Raw genomic sequence first — 19,502 nt, 5'->3', positions numbered from 1 at the left:
TGAGCCATTCCACCTAACACAGATATTATGAGGCAGTCCACTTAGCTATATTCATCAATAGAGTGACATGAAATGCTAACTTCCGGTAGGGTATAAAGAATGTAAATAGTTTCTACAGTTGTTCTAAGGCTGAAAGCTAAATGGCCCTATTGTTTGTAGCATTCAAAAGAAAAATGTATCATTTGGTTGGGGCAAATAAATTTCTCTCCCTCTGAATATGGGACTGATTTTTTCTTGGTGGGAGACCTAAATAGTGCCCCTTGCTAATTTACCATTATAGGTTCTTTGTTCTCAAATCTCTTTTTGGGTACAGGAGATCAAATGAGAAATTTCAAAATGATCTTATACTTAACATCTAAGTAGCACAGAAGCTGTATGAAGCATAAACTTTGTCGTGTGCCCAGTCCCTTGTCGTCAGAAGCAGGGCTAATATTAGGTTATATATTCTAGAACACCTGGATATGTTCTAAGTGCCTGACGCATTTTGGAAAGGAATGTTGTGGGACATTAGGCTAAACAGAAGGTAGGCAGACTGTTGATTTGTAGTTGTCCATATGTGAGAAGAGGTCATTTGTCTTTTCCAGAAATGAGGAAAAAATTATTTTCTCATTATAGGTGTTCGAAAAACTCCATCTTTTCTATCCAGGGTGCCAACCTGAGCAAATTCTAATGCCCATGAATTCTCAACTCAAACTTCATACCAACAGGTAAGGAGAGTGGAGAAGGGCAGGCCAGGTTCTAACTTCACCCTCAGTAAAACATTGCACATGAAAGAACTATTGCCGTCTAGGTGATTTTTCTAACTCACAGATTTTTTTTTTTCAGTTGACGTGAAATTCACAGACCATACAATTATCCATTTCAAAGGGTACAATTCAGTGGCATTTAGCACATTCATAAAACTGGGCGACCGTCACCTCTGTCTAGTTCCAAAATAGTCTCATTACCACCAGAGGAGACCCATACCCATTAGGTAGTCACTCCCCATTTCCCCTCCTCTCAGTCCTGGCAATACTAATCAGCTGTCTCTCTGAATTGAACTCTTCTGTGTATTTCCTATAAATGGAATCGTATACTGTGTGACCTTTTGTGTTGGCCGCTTTCACTTAGCATAATGTTTTCAGGGTTCGTCCATGTCAAAGAACGTATCGGCACTTCATTCCTTTTTATGACTAAATTACATTCCATTGTATGGATGGACCACAGTTTGTTCATCCATCGGTGAACATTTTGATCATTTTCACCTTTTGGCTACTGTGACTAGTGCCGCTATGAACATTCATGTACAAGGATTTGTTTGAATCCTGTTTTCAGTTCTTTTTGCCGACTGTTTTTCAAATGATAAGCATATGGTAGGATTTGATTTTTAAAGAGAGAAGCATAATCCAAAGGCAGTCTTCTGCCTGAGGAACAAATGAGCACACAGCACAGGGAATGGCAAGCGTTGGCTCAGAGTACAGCCTCGAACAGTGATCCTGGCAATCTCCACTCCTTTCTTTCTGGTCACACAGAGCCCCCAAGAGATGCCACTTGCTCCTTTTGTTCCCTAGGGAAGGGGCCGCCTTTGTGAGTTCCCGTGTTCTCAAGTGTTTCCCTAATTCATCTGTCATTGAGGAGGACGGCGAAGGGCTCCTGAAAGCTGGTTCCATTGCAGGTACTGCCGTGTTGGAAGTCACTTCTGTAGAACCTTTTGGAGTCAACCAAACAACCATAACTGGGGTTCAGGTGAGTTCAGGGATTTACTCATAAATAAATAGATGGAATGGAATGGTGTGGCATGGCATGGCATGGACCATGGCCTTCATAGGCAGATTTCCTGTTTTTAGGAACTAGAAATTTCTCTGAAAGTCAGAAATGAACTGTAAGATAGGAGGACAGTCTTGACATGATTCCAAACCACCAAATTAAAGTCCACTTTAGAGTCCTTATTATAAAAGGAATTAGCCTCAAAGTGGTACGATTGTCTTCTGAGCAGCTTTGGCAAGATGGTTGATGTGGGAGAAGGGTAGAACTATTGCTATCAAAATTAGGCTTTGTTTTTAGAACAGAAAAATTTAGAATTAGGAGATACCCCAGAGGTTAGTTTGTCTAACACAAGAAAATTTTTTAGGCATTAAACATCTAGTGTATTCCAGCCACTATGTTGGTCCTTTTATGTATGTTTTCTCTTTTAATTACCACAAAAACCCTATGAGGTAGGTATCATTATCTCTATTAAACTGATGAGAAATCTGAGACCTGGAATGGTTCTATGAAGCTATGAAATGGTGAAGCTAGAATTCAAAGCTGGACTTCCCTTACTGCTATCACGGCTTATCTCTTACAGTGTGAAAACACAATCTATGATATTCTTGATAAATGATCAATTACTTAACAATAAATATTGAGCACTGTGCACAAAAATAGATGAATTGCAGTCCTTTCCCCAAAACCTCCAGCTAACATTCCCTTAGCTTTAATAATTAAAAAGCTATTTCCTGGGTGGCCGGGTGGCTCAGTTGGTTAGAGCATGAGCTCTTAACAACGGGGTTGCCGATTCAATTCCCACATGGGCCAGTGAGCTGTGCCCTCCACAACTAGACTGAAGGCAGCAAGCTCCCGCTGAGCTTCCAGAGGGGTGGCCAGATGGCTCGGTTAACGGTGACTGGACTTGGAGCTGAGCTGCACCCTCCATAACTAGATTGATAATGATGGAGCTGATGGGCCCTGGAGAAACACACTGTTCCCCAATAAAATTTAAAAAAAAAAGCTATTTCCTATACTGTCATATTTCTTTTTCACTCTGATTTAAGTCATCTCAAATCAAGAGCTAACTATTTCCTGTGAAACACCATTTTGATCACTGATTGTAAGTCTCAGAATTTGGTCACAGCTCCTCTGCAATGCATCCTTCTCTAGACCAGGAGGTTTTGTCTCCCATACAGGTAGCACCAGTGACATACCTGCGCGTGAGTAGCGAACCCAAGCTGTACACAGCCCAAGGAAGGACCCTGTCAGCCTTTCCCTTGGGCATGTCTCTCACCTTCACTGTTCAGTTTTATAATAGCATCGGAGAGAAATTCCACACACACAACACCCAGCTTTACCTGGCTCTGAACAGGTATGGAAGTCACAGGAGTGGTGCTGCCACTGGGGTAGAAACCCTGCGGCCTGCAGGTCAGGCTAGTGTTCCAAAGCAGACCCAGAAAGTCCCCCTCGTGTTCTGTCCTTGGACTCTGATCTGTTTCTTTCATTAAAATGGGGGGCAGGGGAGGCAGGGAAGACCAGAAGGGTATTAGTTGTTCAATGAAGAAAACTTTCAGGATATTTTGAATCTATCAAGTTCCAGTTCACAGAAAGCTCCCATATGAAGCTACTGGAGTATTATTATCAAAAAGCTGTACTGGAAAACATTTTTCCATTAAAAAGAAGCCTTACTGGGCACTACATACAGGAAGCTGATGGACTGGTCCCTGGCCCCTAGTTGCTTACTCTCCATTGTAGACTTCCTCCTGAAGTTTCGAGCTATTGAATATAAAGTGTTGTAACAGGGTGTGCCCCCAGAACTCTTACCAACTGTTGTCTCTTTTCGGTGATTTGTGCCTTTCATGTCTACTTTCAGAGATGACCTGCTGCTTATCGGACCAGGGAATAAGAACTCTACGTACATGGCCCAGGCTGTGAACAGAGGGGTGACACTCGTGGGGCTCTGGGACCGGAGACATCCAGGCATGGCCGATTATATTCCTGTTGCTGTTGAGCATGCCATTGAACCAGACACCAAGCTTACCTTTGTCGGGGATGTCATCTGCTTCAGTACTCACCTCCTCAGCCAGAATGGTCTGCATCCCCTCTTTCTTCGGCCTCAACACTGACAGAATTAGAACCCATCTCATCCCCTGGAGGACTTTTTCCAAATTAGCGAAAATCTGAGGGCCTCTCTGAGAAGGAAAATGTCTTTGTGTATTTTATTATTTTTCATGTTAACTGATAATTCTCAGTTTAATGCCCATTTCTCTCAGTCAATTATTATAGAAGTCAGCCAGGCATATTAATCAAGTGCCTATTGAATGCAGAGCTCTATGCAATGTATTATGTAGACAGTGTAGGGTACCGTGCCTTCTCCCCCCTTTCCAGCTTCTGAAGGAGGGTAATTGCTGAGTTGAAGAGTAGTAAAGGAGGAAATAAAAGGAAGGAATTATGTATACACTGTTTTGTGGGGCACATTTGAAGGCCTGACTCCTACATAGATCATCACTGTAATAAGGTTTAGCCTTGTACTGAGCTAAACTGTACTCTTGATCAGCAAAGCATTTCTGTCCTAAGAAGTACTATTGAGTTCAAGAAAATCAGTCTCTGGTTGCAAATGAGTGTCAATTCTTTGGACTTCCAGATGGCATATTCCAAAGCGGTACACACTGGCTGCGTGTACGCATCCCAATAATCAGTACATACAAATAAGGCCGGCTTTGTCTTTGCATCTGGGTACATGTGTTTGGGTTCGGTGATGTAATGTTGGACCTGGCTTAAACATTAACTATACATCTTGGACTTGATGCAAGGGAGCTCTGTTCAGCCTAGATCAAATCCTCCAGTCCTGTGACTTGCAAGCAACCATGACTAACATGTAATCTGGGGCCAGTGAGCTGACTCTGCTTTAAAGTTGCCAGAACTATAAGCCCATGGTTGTTAATCCCTTATCACTGAAGCAGAGGCTTTTTTACTCTCTTTTGCTGGGTTTTGTCAAGATTGTCCCTCTGTCTTTCATTCTGGAATTTTGGGGCACCCCAAATCCATACCACTTTGGATGAGAAAGCAAAAGAGCCACATGCCAGGATCAGTGATCTAACCTAACCTTTGGCATTCCTCTGCCACCTTAAGCCAAAGGAAACAAATCCTGTCTCCTGCCAGTTGTCACTTCCTTGCAGTCTTCCTGCTGGTGTCAATCCATCGCTCGAGCAGATTCATCCTTAGCAGGGTCCACACAAAGGTTAATCAGACCGTTATCACTATGTGTAAAGTGAGTTTTTAAGGAAAACAGGTACATTCTCCAATTAAGTGGCTCCTTTCATGATTCTGAAGGTCAGCAGTTATTTTGTTGGCATGATATGTGGAGGGGAGCCTACCAGTCAGAAAACAGTTATCCTCAAAGCTGGGATTTCCTCCTGGTAAGAGATCTATCTCTGTGCTTGAATGGTCACTGGTTTGGAGTCTGAGTTAGGTTAGGGTGACCATCAACTTACATCAAAAGGTTGCAGCCAAGTGCTTTCTCTTGTCTTTTCCTAGGTGAACCGGGGACATGGATGATTTCCTCTGACAGTATTCTACAAACAGACATTGTCACTGGGGTGGGAGTGGCCAGGAATCCAGGGATAGCAACAATCTTTCACGACATCCCAGGAGTGGTGAGAACATATCGAGAGGTAAACCTAACGCTACCAGGGCTGCAGAGACATGGGCAACTATTTCTATACATGGGGATATGCATATAGAAAACACATCCTAGGGAAAGAAACACATTCACATATCAAATATAAAGACAGCCAACAAACTTTATCGGGATGTAAAGGGAAACAGTGATTCTTAACCAGAATGACTAATCTGACTTATATTTTAAAATACCATCGTGGCTACTGGTTGGTACTAGACTGTAGGACAAGGGTAGTGATCTGATTTAGAAGCTGATCAGATTCTAAATATATTTCATTGGTAGATCCAATAGAATTTCCAGATGTTACATGTAGAGTGCGAGAGACTCAAGAATGATTTAAGGTTTTTGACTGAACAACTAAAAAGTCAGAGTTTCCATCAACTGAAATGGAACGATTTTGGAAAGAAGATCAGGAGTTTTGGACATGTAAAATTGGATGTCTATTAGTCAAATGGTTGGGGTAGATGGATATAAAATCTGAGAGACATTGGCATAGAGATGATATTTAAAGCCATTAGATCACCAAGAGAATATGTGCACATAGAGAAAAGGCTCCAGGACAAAGCGCTGGGGGCACTCCAATATTAATAGCTCTGAGGGAAGAGGAACCAAGAGACTTGTAAGAAATGACCAGTGAAGTGGGAGGAAAACCCAGAGATGTTGGTGTCCCAGAAGCCAAGTGAAGAAAATTATTTCAAGAGGGAGGGAGTGACCAATCTTGTCAAATGCTATTGGTAGGTCAAGTAAACTGAAAACAGAAATGGCTGATGTTTTTTGCACCATGGAGACTGGTGATTGATGAGTAGCTTCAGTGTAGTGATGGGAGTGAAAGTTTGGAGAACTGGAAAAGAGGACTTGGAGACAGTGGATACAGGACAGCTTTTTGAGAAGTTGGAGTCAAGAGTTTGTTGATGGTTCTTTAAAATGGGAGAAATAATGACTTAGGAATGTTCAGTGGAGAAGGAATATTTGATGTAGGAGTAGAGAACTGCTGACCGATAGTGATGTGGGAGAACAAGTGGAGAGGTTGGATTTATGAGGCCTTTTCTATTTCCCTCTTAATGCATGTAAAGTCTCCTTCCTCTGTGCTCGAAGAACTTGTTCCTCTTTTCAGTCCTCATATATAACAGCTATCATTCTGAGTATCTACTATTGGCTTGGCATCTTTTTTCTTTTTTATAACCAGTACAACTATCATTTTTAATCTTTACAACTCTGCAAAGTTAAGTATTGTCCGAATTTTATAGATGAGTAAATTGCCAAAAGAAATCTGCTGCCGTCTTTTAAGAAGGTCACAGTCTAGTGGTGACATAATTACAGATAGATGGCATAATTAAAACATAATTGATCCTGGCTTTATTAGTGGTATGTCAGAAATGCTCTTAGAATACAGAAGAAAGTCACTAATTACGCCTAGATATTGAGGCTAAATTTTTCAGAGGTGATAATTAAACTGAGTCTTGAGAATTAGGAATTTGTCTGACAGGGAAAAACGAAGAAGGCTTTTTAGACTAAAGGCACAGATGTGCAAAGGCAAATAAAAGTATATATTGTTTGAAGACCAATGAATAAATTAGGGTGGCTTCAGTGTAAGTTTATAAGGTAGAAAGGGGAAAATTGGATAACATCCAGAAAGAGAACTTGCATCAAGAGCAGATAAGAGGGTCGAGGACAGAGATCCCATGAGAGAGAGAGATCAAGTAGAAAGAGACTGAGAAGGGTCTAGCAAGGAGAAAGGGTGTCACAAAAGGAAAGACAGGGAATGGGCTGTGGTGTCAAGAGGCTACAGAGAAGTCAAAAGGTCATTTATATTCCAGTTTGTATACTTTGTGTACTTTGTAAAATCCTCACTTCATTATTCACCAACTAGCAGACCCTCACTGAGGCCTGTTCTGTCAGCGATTGTGTCAATGATTACGTGTCTCATTGAAATACAAAGATGAAAAAGATAAAACTTCTCCCCTTCCTGAGCTCTTAATGTAACTAACTTAGTTTTAAGGTCCTTGAATATTTGAAAAGTACAAAAAACTATGGAATACTGAGGAAACTGAACAGTATATTGCATTTAAATTGAAGATATTTGGGGCAAAGGAGTCATTATTATCATCATGTTCTCTGTTTGTAATCATTAAGCACTTACCTTACATATAAGACACAATACAGGATGCACAAAGCTTAATTAGGGTTCTAAGTTAAAGAAATTTGGCCTAATAGGAAAGATTTTAACAAGTATAAAAACACCTAAGATATAAGACAAAAAACATTAGAGGTATCTTGAAAGAAACCAAAGTACTTTGAAGTTTTAGAAATGGTTGAGATTATATGCAACTAAAGAGAGAGAAAACTTTCTAAAGAAAGTTGCAGTTGTCTTCAAAAGCATTTTAATTGGGAGTCATACAAAGAGAAGATATGTCAAAAGGAATAATGGACAAAAACCTCCTTTTAGAAAATATATGTTATTTTCTACTCATAAATGAAGATTGTTGTGGTTCTCAAATATGTGGTCGCTAGAAGGGTGAAGTGTGACAGATGCTTTTGGTTGAGGTTACAAGGGAGGAGGTGGGGAGCCGTCTCTAAGGGCTCACAGACTTTCCTCTGGTTTGCTGACAGGTCGTTGTCAATGCATCATCAACGTTAACACTCAGCTGTGACCTCAAGACTCACCTCACCAGCACCCCCAACTCAAATGTGTTTAAGCTCTTCATCACTATTGGCAGCTATGACGGCAACCTCAAAGGTCAGGAATCTCTTTAGAAGCATGGGGTATCGTTCCCACCTTGCCATCCTCCAGCAGTGCATTTACCACTCTATTATTTCAAAATTGACTCCACCTTAATAAATAAATCATGACCTCAGAAATTATAACTGGATTAAGGCTTTGAAATAGGCTCAACCTGGTCCCTTTTATCTTTCTAGTTATAACCCTGAGAACAGGAAGTGGCCTAGACCACGCATTTCCAAACATGGCTGATGTTCAGTGTTACCCAAGGAAATTTTTTAAAACTACACATTCTTAGGCTCCATCCAGAAATTTAATAAAGATAGGGCCTAAGATACAATTCTTTTAAAGCTTCCCCAGATTTGTAAATTGGTGGACTAGGTGACACCGCAAATGTTATTTGCTCAGCAAATTTACCTAGGGTGTTTTTCTTTTTTCGTTCTGTATTGGACTATAATTTACTGTCAAAAAAAAAAAGGCAGAGGAAAGAAAACTAACTGAAGTTCCTAACTGATTCCAGCTGCTATGTTAGAATTTTCATATATTTGATCTCATTTAACAATCTCATCATGCAGTAATTATCATTATTTAAAAGTTGAGAACACTGAGTTGAAGAGCAAGTAATGTACGAAGTAAACAACCAGTTAGGGGCAAAAACGGTAGGTATGTCCCACTCCAAAGTCCACGTACATACTTTCATTCCTCGTTTTCTCTAAAGAACAAATTCCACATCTTTTCTTTTTTGGGCAAAAGAACATTCAACACGAAGCAGAGAAGTCCAAAATATAATTACTGAATTATTGTCTGTAAAACTTAGGATAATTGTCTAATATGTCAACTATAATTGAAAAATTTAAAAACTTAGGATAAATTTAACTCTAATTGCCTTTTTGTCCTTCAATTTTTAAGCACTGAATGTACTTTCTTTTCACATTAGATATTTAATCTTATAATCTAAGCATAAATAAGAACATTTGATCTTTTAACTTTTCCAGGTTTTTTTACAAAGTACTAAATGTTTCTTCATAGAATATTCACTTATTGCAGTCTACCTTATGATTTTACAGACCATAATATTTATTCCCACAAAGTCTTTCTAAAACTCCAACTTACTACGAAACCTCATAAAACCATTCCTTTGATATTGCTGATAGTCTCCAAATGATGAGAACGATCACTGGACTGCTGGTAGTTGCAAAAGAGCTTGAGCAAACTGAAACCATTAGGAAACTGTGCAGGGGGTCAGGTCCTGGTAATGGGATGCCAGGATGCCATCCACTGCAGCTGACCCAACCCTGGTGCCGGTCTATTTCTTGCTTGCTGTGTAGCTCCTGTGTAAGGCATCACTTGTGATGAAGTTCTAGAGATCTTTGAGTTGTATTTAATCGGTTGTGGAAAACAAACCTTCTAGGAAGAAAAAAAAAAGCTGCTTCCCAACTGTAGAGCTGTATTTGTAACAACTGTCCAATTTCCCTGTAATCTTATTCTCACCGATGAATTCCAAAAACCTTTGAAAGAGGACGCCACCTCTCATGTTGGTAACAGAAGCCCCACTATTGTCGTCCACGAGCTGGCAGAGGCAAGGGTCTACACTCTTCTCCCACCTTGTTTGTAGCTGGAGCCAGTAGAGCTGACAGGTAGCCAGCTGCAGCAAGAGGAACTGACCCTTGTTTGCGGGGGTGGGGGGTTCATATCATATTCTCTATATACCGGTCTCTTTTTAAAATCCTTGTGACAAAGCTATTTACCTCTTTTCTGTTTGTTAGGATCCTGCACCCCAAGTCAGGCCCTGGCCATTACCACAGTACTTCTCCCGGAGACTCTCATGCTTTGCCATGTACAGTTTAGTAATACTTTGCTAGACATCCCAGCAAGTCAAGTCTTCCATGTCCATTCAGATTTCAGCATGGAGAAAGGTGGGTTCCACCAGATGAATGTTTCCTCTTTGTTTTCATGTTTGTACACTTGTCACTTTCGTATTGGATTGCACTTGTACTTCCCCCTCCCTCTAAAACTATTTATATATATGGAGAAAATGACGTGGGCATCTATAAGACTATTAACCACAGGAACCTATAATTATTTTTTGTGGAAAGTTAACCCAAACGATCATCAACACCATCACAGCTACCACTGCTACGGAATATGGACTCTCAACATTTTTGTTCAATCCATTCACTTTTTTCTTTATTAGTTTCCAGTGCACAAAACAATGTAATAGACATTTACACCCCTCACAACGTGACAACCCTCTACCCCCAATCTACCACCCTTCTGACATCGCACATAACTAGTTCCACTGCACAGTGCAGCGGTCAGGCACGTGCACGTCCATAAAGTGGTCTCCCCAATAAGACAAGTGTCCATCAGATACTCCCCAAACTGTCCTTCATAATCCCATGGCAATTTTGTGGCCTGTTCATTTATTCTACTCTTTACTCAATCCATTCACTTTTACTGTATCTGTAATACCTTTCCACTATGTATGCTTTTCTTTAGTTTTGTTAGTCCCTATTATCCCTGTCAGGGCTTGGCTTAGTCTCATTCATCTTTTATCCCCAACAAGTAGCAGAGTGTTTGAATGTTCACTGAACTGAAGGCTATTCCAACCAGAATAGCACTGACAAGTGGAAAGTAGAGACAGACATGAGTTGGGATGACTTGATATAAATCACCTGATCTAAAGTGAGAGGATTCATGTCAAATGTAAACAGGACCGTGCTCCATCGTGAGTTTCTACTCCAAAGCCAGGCAGTGTGGGCATGGGTGGTGAGGCCCACTCAGCAAACTGCTGAGCACCTAACAGAATGCCTGGGTGCAGGGCAGGCACTGGAGGTAGAGAGGAGTGGGGCAGGGCTTCCAGCCCTTACTGTCAGTTACACAGGTATCCGTGGGACCGGTACCAGCGCGGCAGAAAGGAGTCTCTACTTCAAACCAGGGAGTTTCCATAAGGTTTTACAGAGGAAATGACCTTTGAAGGACGACTAGGCGTCAGCTGTGACGAGCACAGGACACTTCAGGCAATATAGAGCGAGCCCTGGAGAAGTTTTCCAAACTAAGATGAAAGCAGTTTTAATATTTACTGGCAGCACATAGAATGGACAGAGAATGGGAAGCAAGGAGACTAGTAAATGGGGCCATTGCAATAATCTATGCATGAATTAATGCGAGTTTAGACTAGATGAGAGAAATATTAACAGCAGATGTCAGGCATTTCAAAGGCTGAGTTAGCAAGATTTGGAGAAATGATTGGCTAGAATGAAGGAAAGGATGTCAAAAGACAGCTGAGGTTTGAGCATGCGTAACTAAAAACATAGTCACAGAAATAGAGGTGGTTTGATAGAAAGGGATGAAATCATGCTCAAAGCTTGCCTTTCACAAACCCTTTCCTGATCGAACCAACTACATTCTCTGTCCCCTTAACTTCTGTTTGGACTGTATTAATGCCCCGACCCGCTGATGTACCAATAACAGCCTTCTTAAGAAACAAGTTCAGTTGTGGGTTCCCTGAGACCGTTTTATTTGGTGGCCCAGTGTGTTAATACTGAATACTCAAACCCGAGCTCACATTTTGAGTTCACGTGTCCCTTTTTACTTCCTGTCCTAATTCAGCTGGCTCAGTCGAGGCTCTGAACCTCCCTGCTCAGTTTCCCCACTTTTCTTCAGGGGGTTATGTCTGCCTCATCCAAGCTCGACCCCAGTCGGAGCAGCTGCTGCAAGACCTCAGCACGGCTGACACCTCAGTCTACGTATGGGCCTCACTGGTCAGTGGACAGGGCACGGCCGGAATGCAAAGGGTCCTCATTCCTTTCATCCCAGCCTTCTCCATCAACCAGTCAGAGCTGGTTCTTAGCCACAAACAAGACATCGGGGAGCTAAGAGTCCTGGGAGTGGACAGAGTTCTCGAGAAGCTAGAGGTATGTTAAGAACTGAACAGATCAGTTTTGAAGAGATTTTTTTCATTCCCAGTCCAAAGGTAGAGGGTTTCTGAATGACTTGATAAAATTCACTAGAGGAAATTCTTAAACAAAATGAAGAAAATCTGTCCTTTTCACAATGCAGGACTCCCCGAAGCCAAAACCTAGGTCCTGAGCTCTGTCAGTCTGGAAGACAAGACCACAGCTCTTAAAACAATCTTTAGGATTCTAGCTTAAAACTTTTTTGAAGCTTATTCTCTCAGATCCCTTCTTTCCCTTATTATTCAACACATCTAAGTGTGAAAAAGTAAATGACTTGTCGGTTAGCAGAACTAGAAATCAGGTGTCTTACTGGGTGTAAGATTGTAATGTATTGATACAAAACTGGTTTTTCTTCTTTTAAACAAGTTCCCTTTTTCTCCAAGGTCTTCCCCAGCTCCCCAGTTCTAGTGGTCTCTGGCCATCGGCGCTCTTCCCTGGCACCTGGCCTTGCCATCTACCCTATAAGAGTGGTCAACTTCACTTCCCTCCAGCAGATGTCATCACCTGTTTTCATCAACATTTCCTGTGTGCTCACCAGTCAAAGTGAGGCTGTGCTAGTAAGAGCTATGAAGAAGTCTGGTGCAGGTGAGCAGTGGGGGCTCCTATTTTTAATCTAGAGGAGGAAAGAAGACAATGTATTATTCACAATTTAATGGGAAACAGCCACTTGACTGAGACTACTCAAACTAACTAGGCATGGATCCATTTTCCAAGCCTACCCAAAATATAATCTGCAGATAGTTTTTATCACTAGGTATTTAACATATATTTAATAGACATGTTTAAGGCGAGCCTGTCAGCTTCATAAGTGTACCACTTATCAAACCTCTTGATGTTTCCTTTTCTTCAGAACCGTTTAGCAGAGCTTTTTGCATCAGACAGAGGGCAAATGGTGGTTAACAAGCCTAGAACCAGGCCTTATGTAGCTGCCCGAGTCCCGATTCTAGTCTAGTCATTACCCAGCTTAGGAACAATGCCAAGTTTAGATGGGATGGGAACAGTTAAGAGATGGCAGGAAACCCAGAGAACCAACCTCCTGGCATGTGTCACTCCCACTTGCCCATCCCTCAGGGGATACAGTCCTTAGTTATTGGGAGTGAATTAGGCTGAACCCCTGTCCAGCTCCCAACAGAACGGTGGTTTGTAGGAGCACCTGGTACGTACTAGTCAATATCCTAAGTGTATTTACATGCACTTTAATTCTCGTAACTCGAAGGGGTAGGTGTTCTTCCCATTGTGAGGAGCTGAGGTCCCACGACTAGGAAGTGTTCGACTCCAATCTGTGCTCTATTTTAAATCTCGAATTCAGTGATTCTGAATCAACTCATTAGGAATACAGGCAACACCCATAGTAGCATCAGCAATATGTGACTGTCACCAGTGGAATCTGAAGATCTTTTCATGTTCGAATTGTCACATCTCAAAATATTTTTCAAAATTATAGTAATCAGACCTGAAGCTAGACCTTTTTATTACTAAAGCACACGTTACTGTGTCACAAACGGTTTTTCTATTTCGGTTAACTTTTGATATAATCGGTTTCCTTTATTCCTAGTATGTATTTTTTACATTTAAAAACATTCTGAAGATAGGCTTCAGATTGGCGAAGCTGCCTATGGCAAACAAAACAATGGTTAAGAATCCCTGTGGGTGGGACTGGCCAGACACAAACATCCAGCCCAACCTCCAGCTCCTTCACACAAGCAGAGTACCTACCGGCATATGCCAGGCATGGTCCCTACCACAAAAATCATGTGTAAGACAGGGCTTGATTGGGGAGCTAGGAATTAGTTCAGTGCATACAGAACAGTGGGGTGCAAGAAAAGCTGATAACGTGCCTGTTTTATTCAGACTTTCAACAGTGGGACCTGATGATGGATTAGTAAGAGAATCTTGTTTTTAGTATTCACACTTCAAGCAACCTCCAATTCTTCAGAGTGAAGCAGTCTGTAAACAGTGTGAAACTGTGAAACAGTATGGTGAGAGGTTCACGCAAGACTAGAGGGCCTACACTGGAAATGAAGAATAGGATCTAGATATGAGGGCCTGGTGACAATTTATACGGGAAGGCCCAGAAATTCAGGCTGTTTGACGGACAGGCGAGTTCCAGACACTGAAGAATTTGAAATAACCAAAGGCAGATGCCAGGCATGCTTCAAAGACAGGAGACTGAAGTTTTACATACAGTGTGCCCCAGAAATTACATTCTGAGTGAAAGGGGCCTCTGCATTTAAGAGGTCATTGGGGATCCAAAGAAATAAGTTTCACATTAGGATTGGTCAAAAACACCATGGCTTGTCACAAGTTTGGTGACAGAAACATGTCACCTGGACTTAGAGTGCAGGAAAGGTAACAGGCATTTTAAAGGGGCGGAGGATTTAATTATTCTTTCGTTAGCTGAGGTGAAGAAGAGGTTCAAGAATTGGGAGTTTATTACTGTGGAGACAGGAAAAAGCCAGAGAGGTGGAGCCAAGTATCATTTCTCTCTTTATTCTGGTTAAGAAGCTAAACCATTTCCTGGAAGGCTAGGTTTTCAGTGCTTCTGCTAGATGCTCTTAAGAGCACACAAGCTTTCAAGTGCAGTGTCTGCCCTGGGTGTTACTAAGTAACTGTCGTGTCTTGTTCTGGCCATCGCAGACCAGTGTGAAGATTCAGGTGTCCAGAAGTTCGTGGGTTCTTACCAGATCCTCCTCTACACCCTCTTTGCAGTGTTGGCATCAACAGCTTTCATCTTTCTAGGTAAGGAGTCCTTATATTCAGCACCGTGGACTTTGGACTTGGAAACTGCCTTCATTTCACAAACTAAATAAGGATGAAAATTAGTTGTTTATCACATCTGATTTGGGACAAGTAGGTGAAACTGATTTAGCTGCCCTAGCTAGGTAGATTAAAGGTCCTGCTCAACTTACTATAACCAAAGAGCAGTAAACTGAAATGTGGCAAACAAATACCCCTCAGAAGCAAAGGTCACTGCTAATCCTTGACAATGGCTATTTTTACTCATAGTCCCAGCTAGAGATGATTCAAGCAACAAAACATATACTATTTTGTCCACACCTTCAGTTTCCCTATCTTTTAGCCAGAATTCAAAAGAAAATACCTAAAAAAACAAAAAAAACCTCTAAAAATAATTGAAGTTTCCTAAGAATATCACTATGAAGTTATTTGAAGTATTACTACTTTATGATAGCAATACTTAATCTCTGAATTTTAGATGGCTTTGCCCCTCCCTTAGGGCTTTTCTCTAACAGAAACACATTGGCCTCGAGTGACTGCTCCCTTGTTCTTTTTCCAGCCTACAATGCCTTCCTAAACAAGATACAGACAGTTCCAGTTGTTTATGTACCAACTGTGGGAACACCACAGCCAGGTAAAGAATCACCATCCTTATCACCTCAAATCTCACATACCCGCGTTTTATTCACCCATCATCTATCTCCCTCCCCATTTATTTCTAGGTCCTTACACCTCCCCCCGTTCTCCCCCTCCCTACCTGAGTCCACAACCCCCACCAGCCCAGAGTCGGCTGCAACACTGGCTATGGAGTATAAGGCACTGACCTCCACTTGGACAAGTCCCCGTAACTGTAGGAGCCTGGAGATTTCTAGCCCCAGGCCAGGAACCTAGCAACAACCTCTATACTCATAAGCAGCCCAACAAGGCTTCTGAGAACCAGGGATAAAGGCTCCTCTAACTGTTTTGTATTAAAGTGCTATGTTGGATTGTGTTTCAAAGATCAACTGTCAGTTCTTGTTTTTAATTCTAAGAAAACATAAAAGTGCAAGTATCCCACTTATATGGTAGATCACATTTTTTAAACAAGCTCCGAAGAATTTATTCAGTGAGCCTAGGAGGACACAAATGTCCCAAATGGGCTTTTTAAAGTACTTGGCTACTTACTTGCCCCAAACGACTAGCAGTCCGCTCTTCTGCTTGCCCTGAATACTTGAGGTAGGACCTTCCTAGCAGTAAAACAAGACAATAAACAGGATGTATCCAAAATGTGTTTATTGGGATGGTTCCCCACTCATCTTGACTCAGGGTGCTTTTAGTGCTGCTTCCTTCTGAAGGAGCACCCTGGAAGAAAAAGGTTCAGAGGTTAACTTGACAGCAGCCTACTTACCCAACCCCACCCCCACCGATCAAAATAATGCCTGCTGGTCCAGTCACAGGAAAGCGACATCTCTCTCATCCTTTTGGCTATTACCTGGACCTTATTATCAGCTTCAGCTCGTCAGAAGCCCCTTTTATCATCCTTTCATCCCAACTTTAGACAGTAGTTTTGAGATTAATATGTGGTTTTTAGTATTACTTTTGGGGAAAAAGACGATCAAATCCAACCCTCCTTCTAGAAGTCTGATAATGTACATTACACATGATCCCTCTCACTAGAAGATTCAAAACCCAAAACGACATTTGTGAAACCATTTACCTTCTGTAAGCCTTGCTTTTCCTCCTGTAGGCTGACAGAGGACCGTGGAGCAGCCAACACACAAAACTACTGTTTGTGCATGGCTAAAGACCGTGGTGATTTTATAGCATCCTGAAAAAAACACCAAGGGATTTTTCCATGCCTTTCCTCACTTAAAAGCATGTTATCACGTATTATCTGTTAAAACATGCATGTTATGTAAACTTTTGAAATTTATTACTCTATTCTAAAACTTGATTACCTGGCTCTAAGTATACATTAAAGCCAACTCAGAAGCCATCTGGACTACCTGCCCCGACCTTTGGATTTTTGGTTACTGAGTGAGTGCCATCCTAGTGCCTTAAAAGCGAAAGGAGCGGAACCAACAATTATTCAGAGGTGGAAAACCAGAATCGTGTAAGAATGATCAGGAACAGGCCAACATACCCACCCCTTGGCTCCAGAGTCAAGTATATAAATGACCAAAGCAGAAGCCCAACACATCATCCCAGTTTCCTAATAACAAAATGTTAGGGTTTGTATATGGAGTTTCAATGGGGAATCACTCTGGATCCAATCTCCTAAAATGCAAAATTTTACCCATCTCGTACGTTCGAGTTTTAAAAAATCGGGGCTTCTTCAAGGAAACGGCACAGCTCCCACTACACCTTTTGCAATTCTCGGGGTCCAGTGCGTGGCCGACTCCGGCAAGCTGCCTACTCACCTGGGCATTTCACGTCCATGAAGTAGGAATTGGGGCTCTGCACCAGGCGCTTCTTCTTGTGTTTCCTCTTCTCCTCTTCTGGAGAGGGATGAAGGAGATCCTTAGCGAGCTAAGAAAGGCAGAAATGCAGAGATTCAGAAACCAACGGCGAAATCGGGGTGTTCGAAAACAGCGCCCACCGCCACACACCGGGGAGAGCTCGCCCCTCGCTGCCCCTGGCGTCTGCGCAGCTGGGCCGCCATCTTATCTCCTCTCCGCTCCCGTCTATGCAGGGCCCCGCGGCCCCTGCGCTCCCTGTAGTTAGTGTCCCAGGAAGGGCGGAGGGCAAACGAGGGCCCTCTACGATCCGAAACCAGCGTGAGGGGAGCGTGCGGACAGAAGAGCGAGATCGCCGCCGAAACCTGCACCAAGGAACTCACAGGCATGTTCTCGTGGGGAGGTCGTCACCGCCGGAAAGGAGCGAAAGCGGAAATCCTGCCCCTTATATCCATCATTCTGCAGGAAGTGACGCCTGGGCCTTCCGCCGCCATGTTGGGAAGGTCCTCTCGCGGCCGTCTGCGGTGGGGCGAGGGGGGCTGCCATTTTCCGAAGGTCTTAAACGATAGTCGTGACACAGACGTGTCCCCAGCCCATGTTGAGAACGAGCTTGCTGTCTTAAAAAGGAGAGCATTTGATCTCCATCAAGTTTCGTGCTTCACTTTGACAGTCGGAACCTAATAAATAGGAACTGCTGAGGGAAACAGACCCAGCGATGCCGGACTTTTCAATTGGTTTAGTTTGCCTATTTTAAACAATTCAGCAATGTAAATATATAATAGTTCTCGTATTTCCCCCATCCCCAACCTACTACTGGGGTTAAATTTATTGTCTACTTCCCAATCGTTCCCTCTAATAATAATTACATATCAGGCACTTAAAGTGCTTATTAGGTGCAGTGTTCTGACTGCTTTACACGTTAATCTTCACAACAACTCTATCAGGTTGATAACTATTATTATGCACATTTTACAGATTAGGAAAGTGATGCACAGAGAAATTAAATAAATTGTCCAAAATACTACTAACCTCCTTCCAAAACGGTTATGCTGACTTACATCCCCGCATCCTTTTCCCCACATTTTCACCAACACTGTCTTCCCAAGATTTCTAATCTTGGCAGCACTGACACCCTTGACAGGGAATAAGAAAGGAAAACTGAAGGTTGAAGCATCCTCTTCTACAATAATAACCAAAGGTCTAGAATGTCCATTTGTCATAAAGGAGGAACGAGGATGACCGAAATGGCACGGGGCGGGGTGGGGTGGGGGGAGCTGGTTAATTCCAAAGGAAAGGGGTAGGGCATGGCGTGTGAGTTCCGGTCAGGGACGTGCTGGTGAAAGTTTAACAACGGGCTCTGTGGAGGAAGGAGGGCCCTGATTTGTTGTCTTTGCTAGTTTCAATGGTGTAAATATTCCGGATGTGGCTGATTTCAAACTGCTAATGTGACATCGTTAAACACAGAGTTGGTAAGAGGTATCCACAATCTGTTTTCACGAGCAGTTCATAAGAACTGGTTGCAGTATGTCAACAGTAATTGGGGAAAAAAAATTTTTTTAATTAAAAAAAAAAGGTTCCAACTCACTACTGATGGGCTGGTAAAACCTCTGAGAGAGTGACATTTAAGCTGAAATCTCAAAGATAAGGAGTCAACCATGTAACAGTCTGGGGGGGAAAGCATTTGAGGCTGAAGGAAGAGCTTATGAATAGAAACTCCAAGGCCAGAATGAGCCTGCCACAACTGGGGGGGAAAGCATTGCTGCCAAAGCTCCAAGAGCTACGGGGAGAGTACTACCTGGATGCCGTTCCGGTGAAAGCAGGTACACACCAGCGTGCGTACATTTTAGGGAGGTGAGCGAGAATAATAAATCGCGGAGGGTGAACAGTTCCAAGCAAGATGAAAAGAACAAGAACTGATGGATTTTTATCCGAATAATCCATGAAAATTGAACAGTAATTTAAAGGACTGGTGAGAAATGGTTTGGCTAAGTGAGGAGAGACAGACAAGACTTAAGACTTGTAACACAGTTCGAAGACCTAATGGGATGTTCGCAGCCGCCGCCCTTACTCTCTAACACCAGACAACGCTACCTCTACACGTAGATCCCCCAGATGGAGCCAAAGGAGAAGAGGGCTAAGCAAGGAGGTCTCTACTGTGGCTCGTACAAAACCGACTGCCGGCAAATCCACCAATGGAAAGCACTCAGGAAGCAACTGGGTACAGGAGCCGCTCACAAGAGTGC

At 42.4% G+C, this 19,502-nt stretch overlaps 2 protein-coding genes across 6 annotated transcripts in view; one reads left to right on the top strand and one right to left on the bottom strand.

Moving 5' to 3' along the window:
• The window catches only part of NUP210L (nucleoporin 210 like), a 58,631-nt gene extending 42,651 nt beyond the window's left edge, over window positions 1-15,980 (top strand). The window contains exons 29-40 of one of the 4 annotated variants that reach the window (XM_033093134.1): window positions 616-707; window positions 1,551-1,725; window positions 2,925-3,100; window positions 3,602-3,819; window positions 5,266-5,402; window positions 8,021-8,147; window positions 9,896-10,045; window positions 11,796-12,046; window positions 12,472-12,673; window positions 14,726-14,827; window positions 15,384-15,458; window positions 15,547-15,980. In XM_033093134.1, the coding sequence (XP_032949025.1) occupies window positions 616-707; window positions 1,551-1,725; window positions 2,925-3,100; window positions 3,602-3,819; window positions 5,266-5,402; window positions 8,021-8,147; window positions 9,896-10,045; window positions 11,796-12,046; window positions 12,472-12,673; window positions 14,726-14,827; window positions 15,384-15,458; window positions 15,547-15,647 (1,806 nt within the window). In that variant the 3' untranslated portion in view covers window positions 15,648-15,980. Of the gene's footprint in view, window positions 1-615; window positions 708-1,550; window positions 1,726-2,924; window positions 3,101-3,601; window positions 3,820-5,265; window positions 5,403-8,020; window positions 8,148-9,895; window positions 10,046-11,795; window positions 12,047-12,471; window positions 12,674-14,725; window positions 14,828-15,383 lie in introns of all 4 variants that reach the window. The other 3 variants (XM_033093133.1, XM_033093136.1, XM_033093135.1) reach the window with 3 other exon arrangements.
• RPS27 (ribosomal protein S27) lies at window positions 14,770-17,791 on the bottom strand. Of its 2 annotated transcripts, XM_033093137.1 has the most exons (5): window positions 17,643-17,791; window positions 17,224-17,332; window positions 16,521-16,631; window positions 15,989-16,050; window positions 14,770-14,890 (listed from the first exon to the last, which is right to left on the bottom strand). In XM_033093137.1, the coding sequence occupies exons 1-5, from the start codon at window positions 17,646-17,648 to the stop codon at window positions 14,879-14,881; spliced, it is 300 nt and encodes a 99-aa protein (XP_032949028.1). In that variant the 5' UTR covers window positions 17,649-17,791; the 3' UTR covers window positions 14,770-14,878. The 2 variants fall into 2 exon arrangements, with proteins under 2 accessions (XP_032949028.1, XP_032949029.1); XM_033093138.1 differs by lacking the exons at window positions 14,770-14,890; window positions 15,989-16,050 and adding an exon at window positions 16,075-16,165 and having other exon boundaries at window positions 17,643-17,790.
• Between the last annotated feature and the right edge of the window lie 1,711 nt (window positions 17,792-19,502).

This window comes from Rhinolophus ferrumequinum, chromosome 22 (assembly GCF_004115265.2).
Source record: "Rhinolophus ferrumequinum isolate MPI-CBG mRhiFer1 chromosome 22, mRhiFer1_v1.p, whole genome shotgun sequence".
NCBI classification, from domain to species: Eukaryota; Metazoa; Chordata; class Mammalia; order Chiroptera; family Rhinolophidae; genus Rhinolophus; species Rhinolophus ferrumequinum.
The sequence above is the reverse complement of the archived record's forward strand: the minus strand, read 5'-3'. Positions and strand labels throughout refer to the sequence as shown.

Bases quoted from the DNA above. Each gene is read 5' to 3' on its own strand.
- RPS27 (XM_033093137.1), bottom strand. The intron at 16,632-17,223 runs GTGAGTAGGCAG...TGTTTTTTTCAG, and splicing joins CATGGACGTGAAATGCCCAG to GATGCTATAAAATCACCACG. The intron at 16,051-16,520 runs GTAAATGGTTTC...TTTTACTGCTAG, and splicing joins AAAAGCAAGGCTTACAGAAG to GAAGGTCCTACCTCAAGTAT.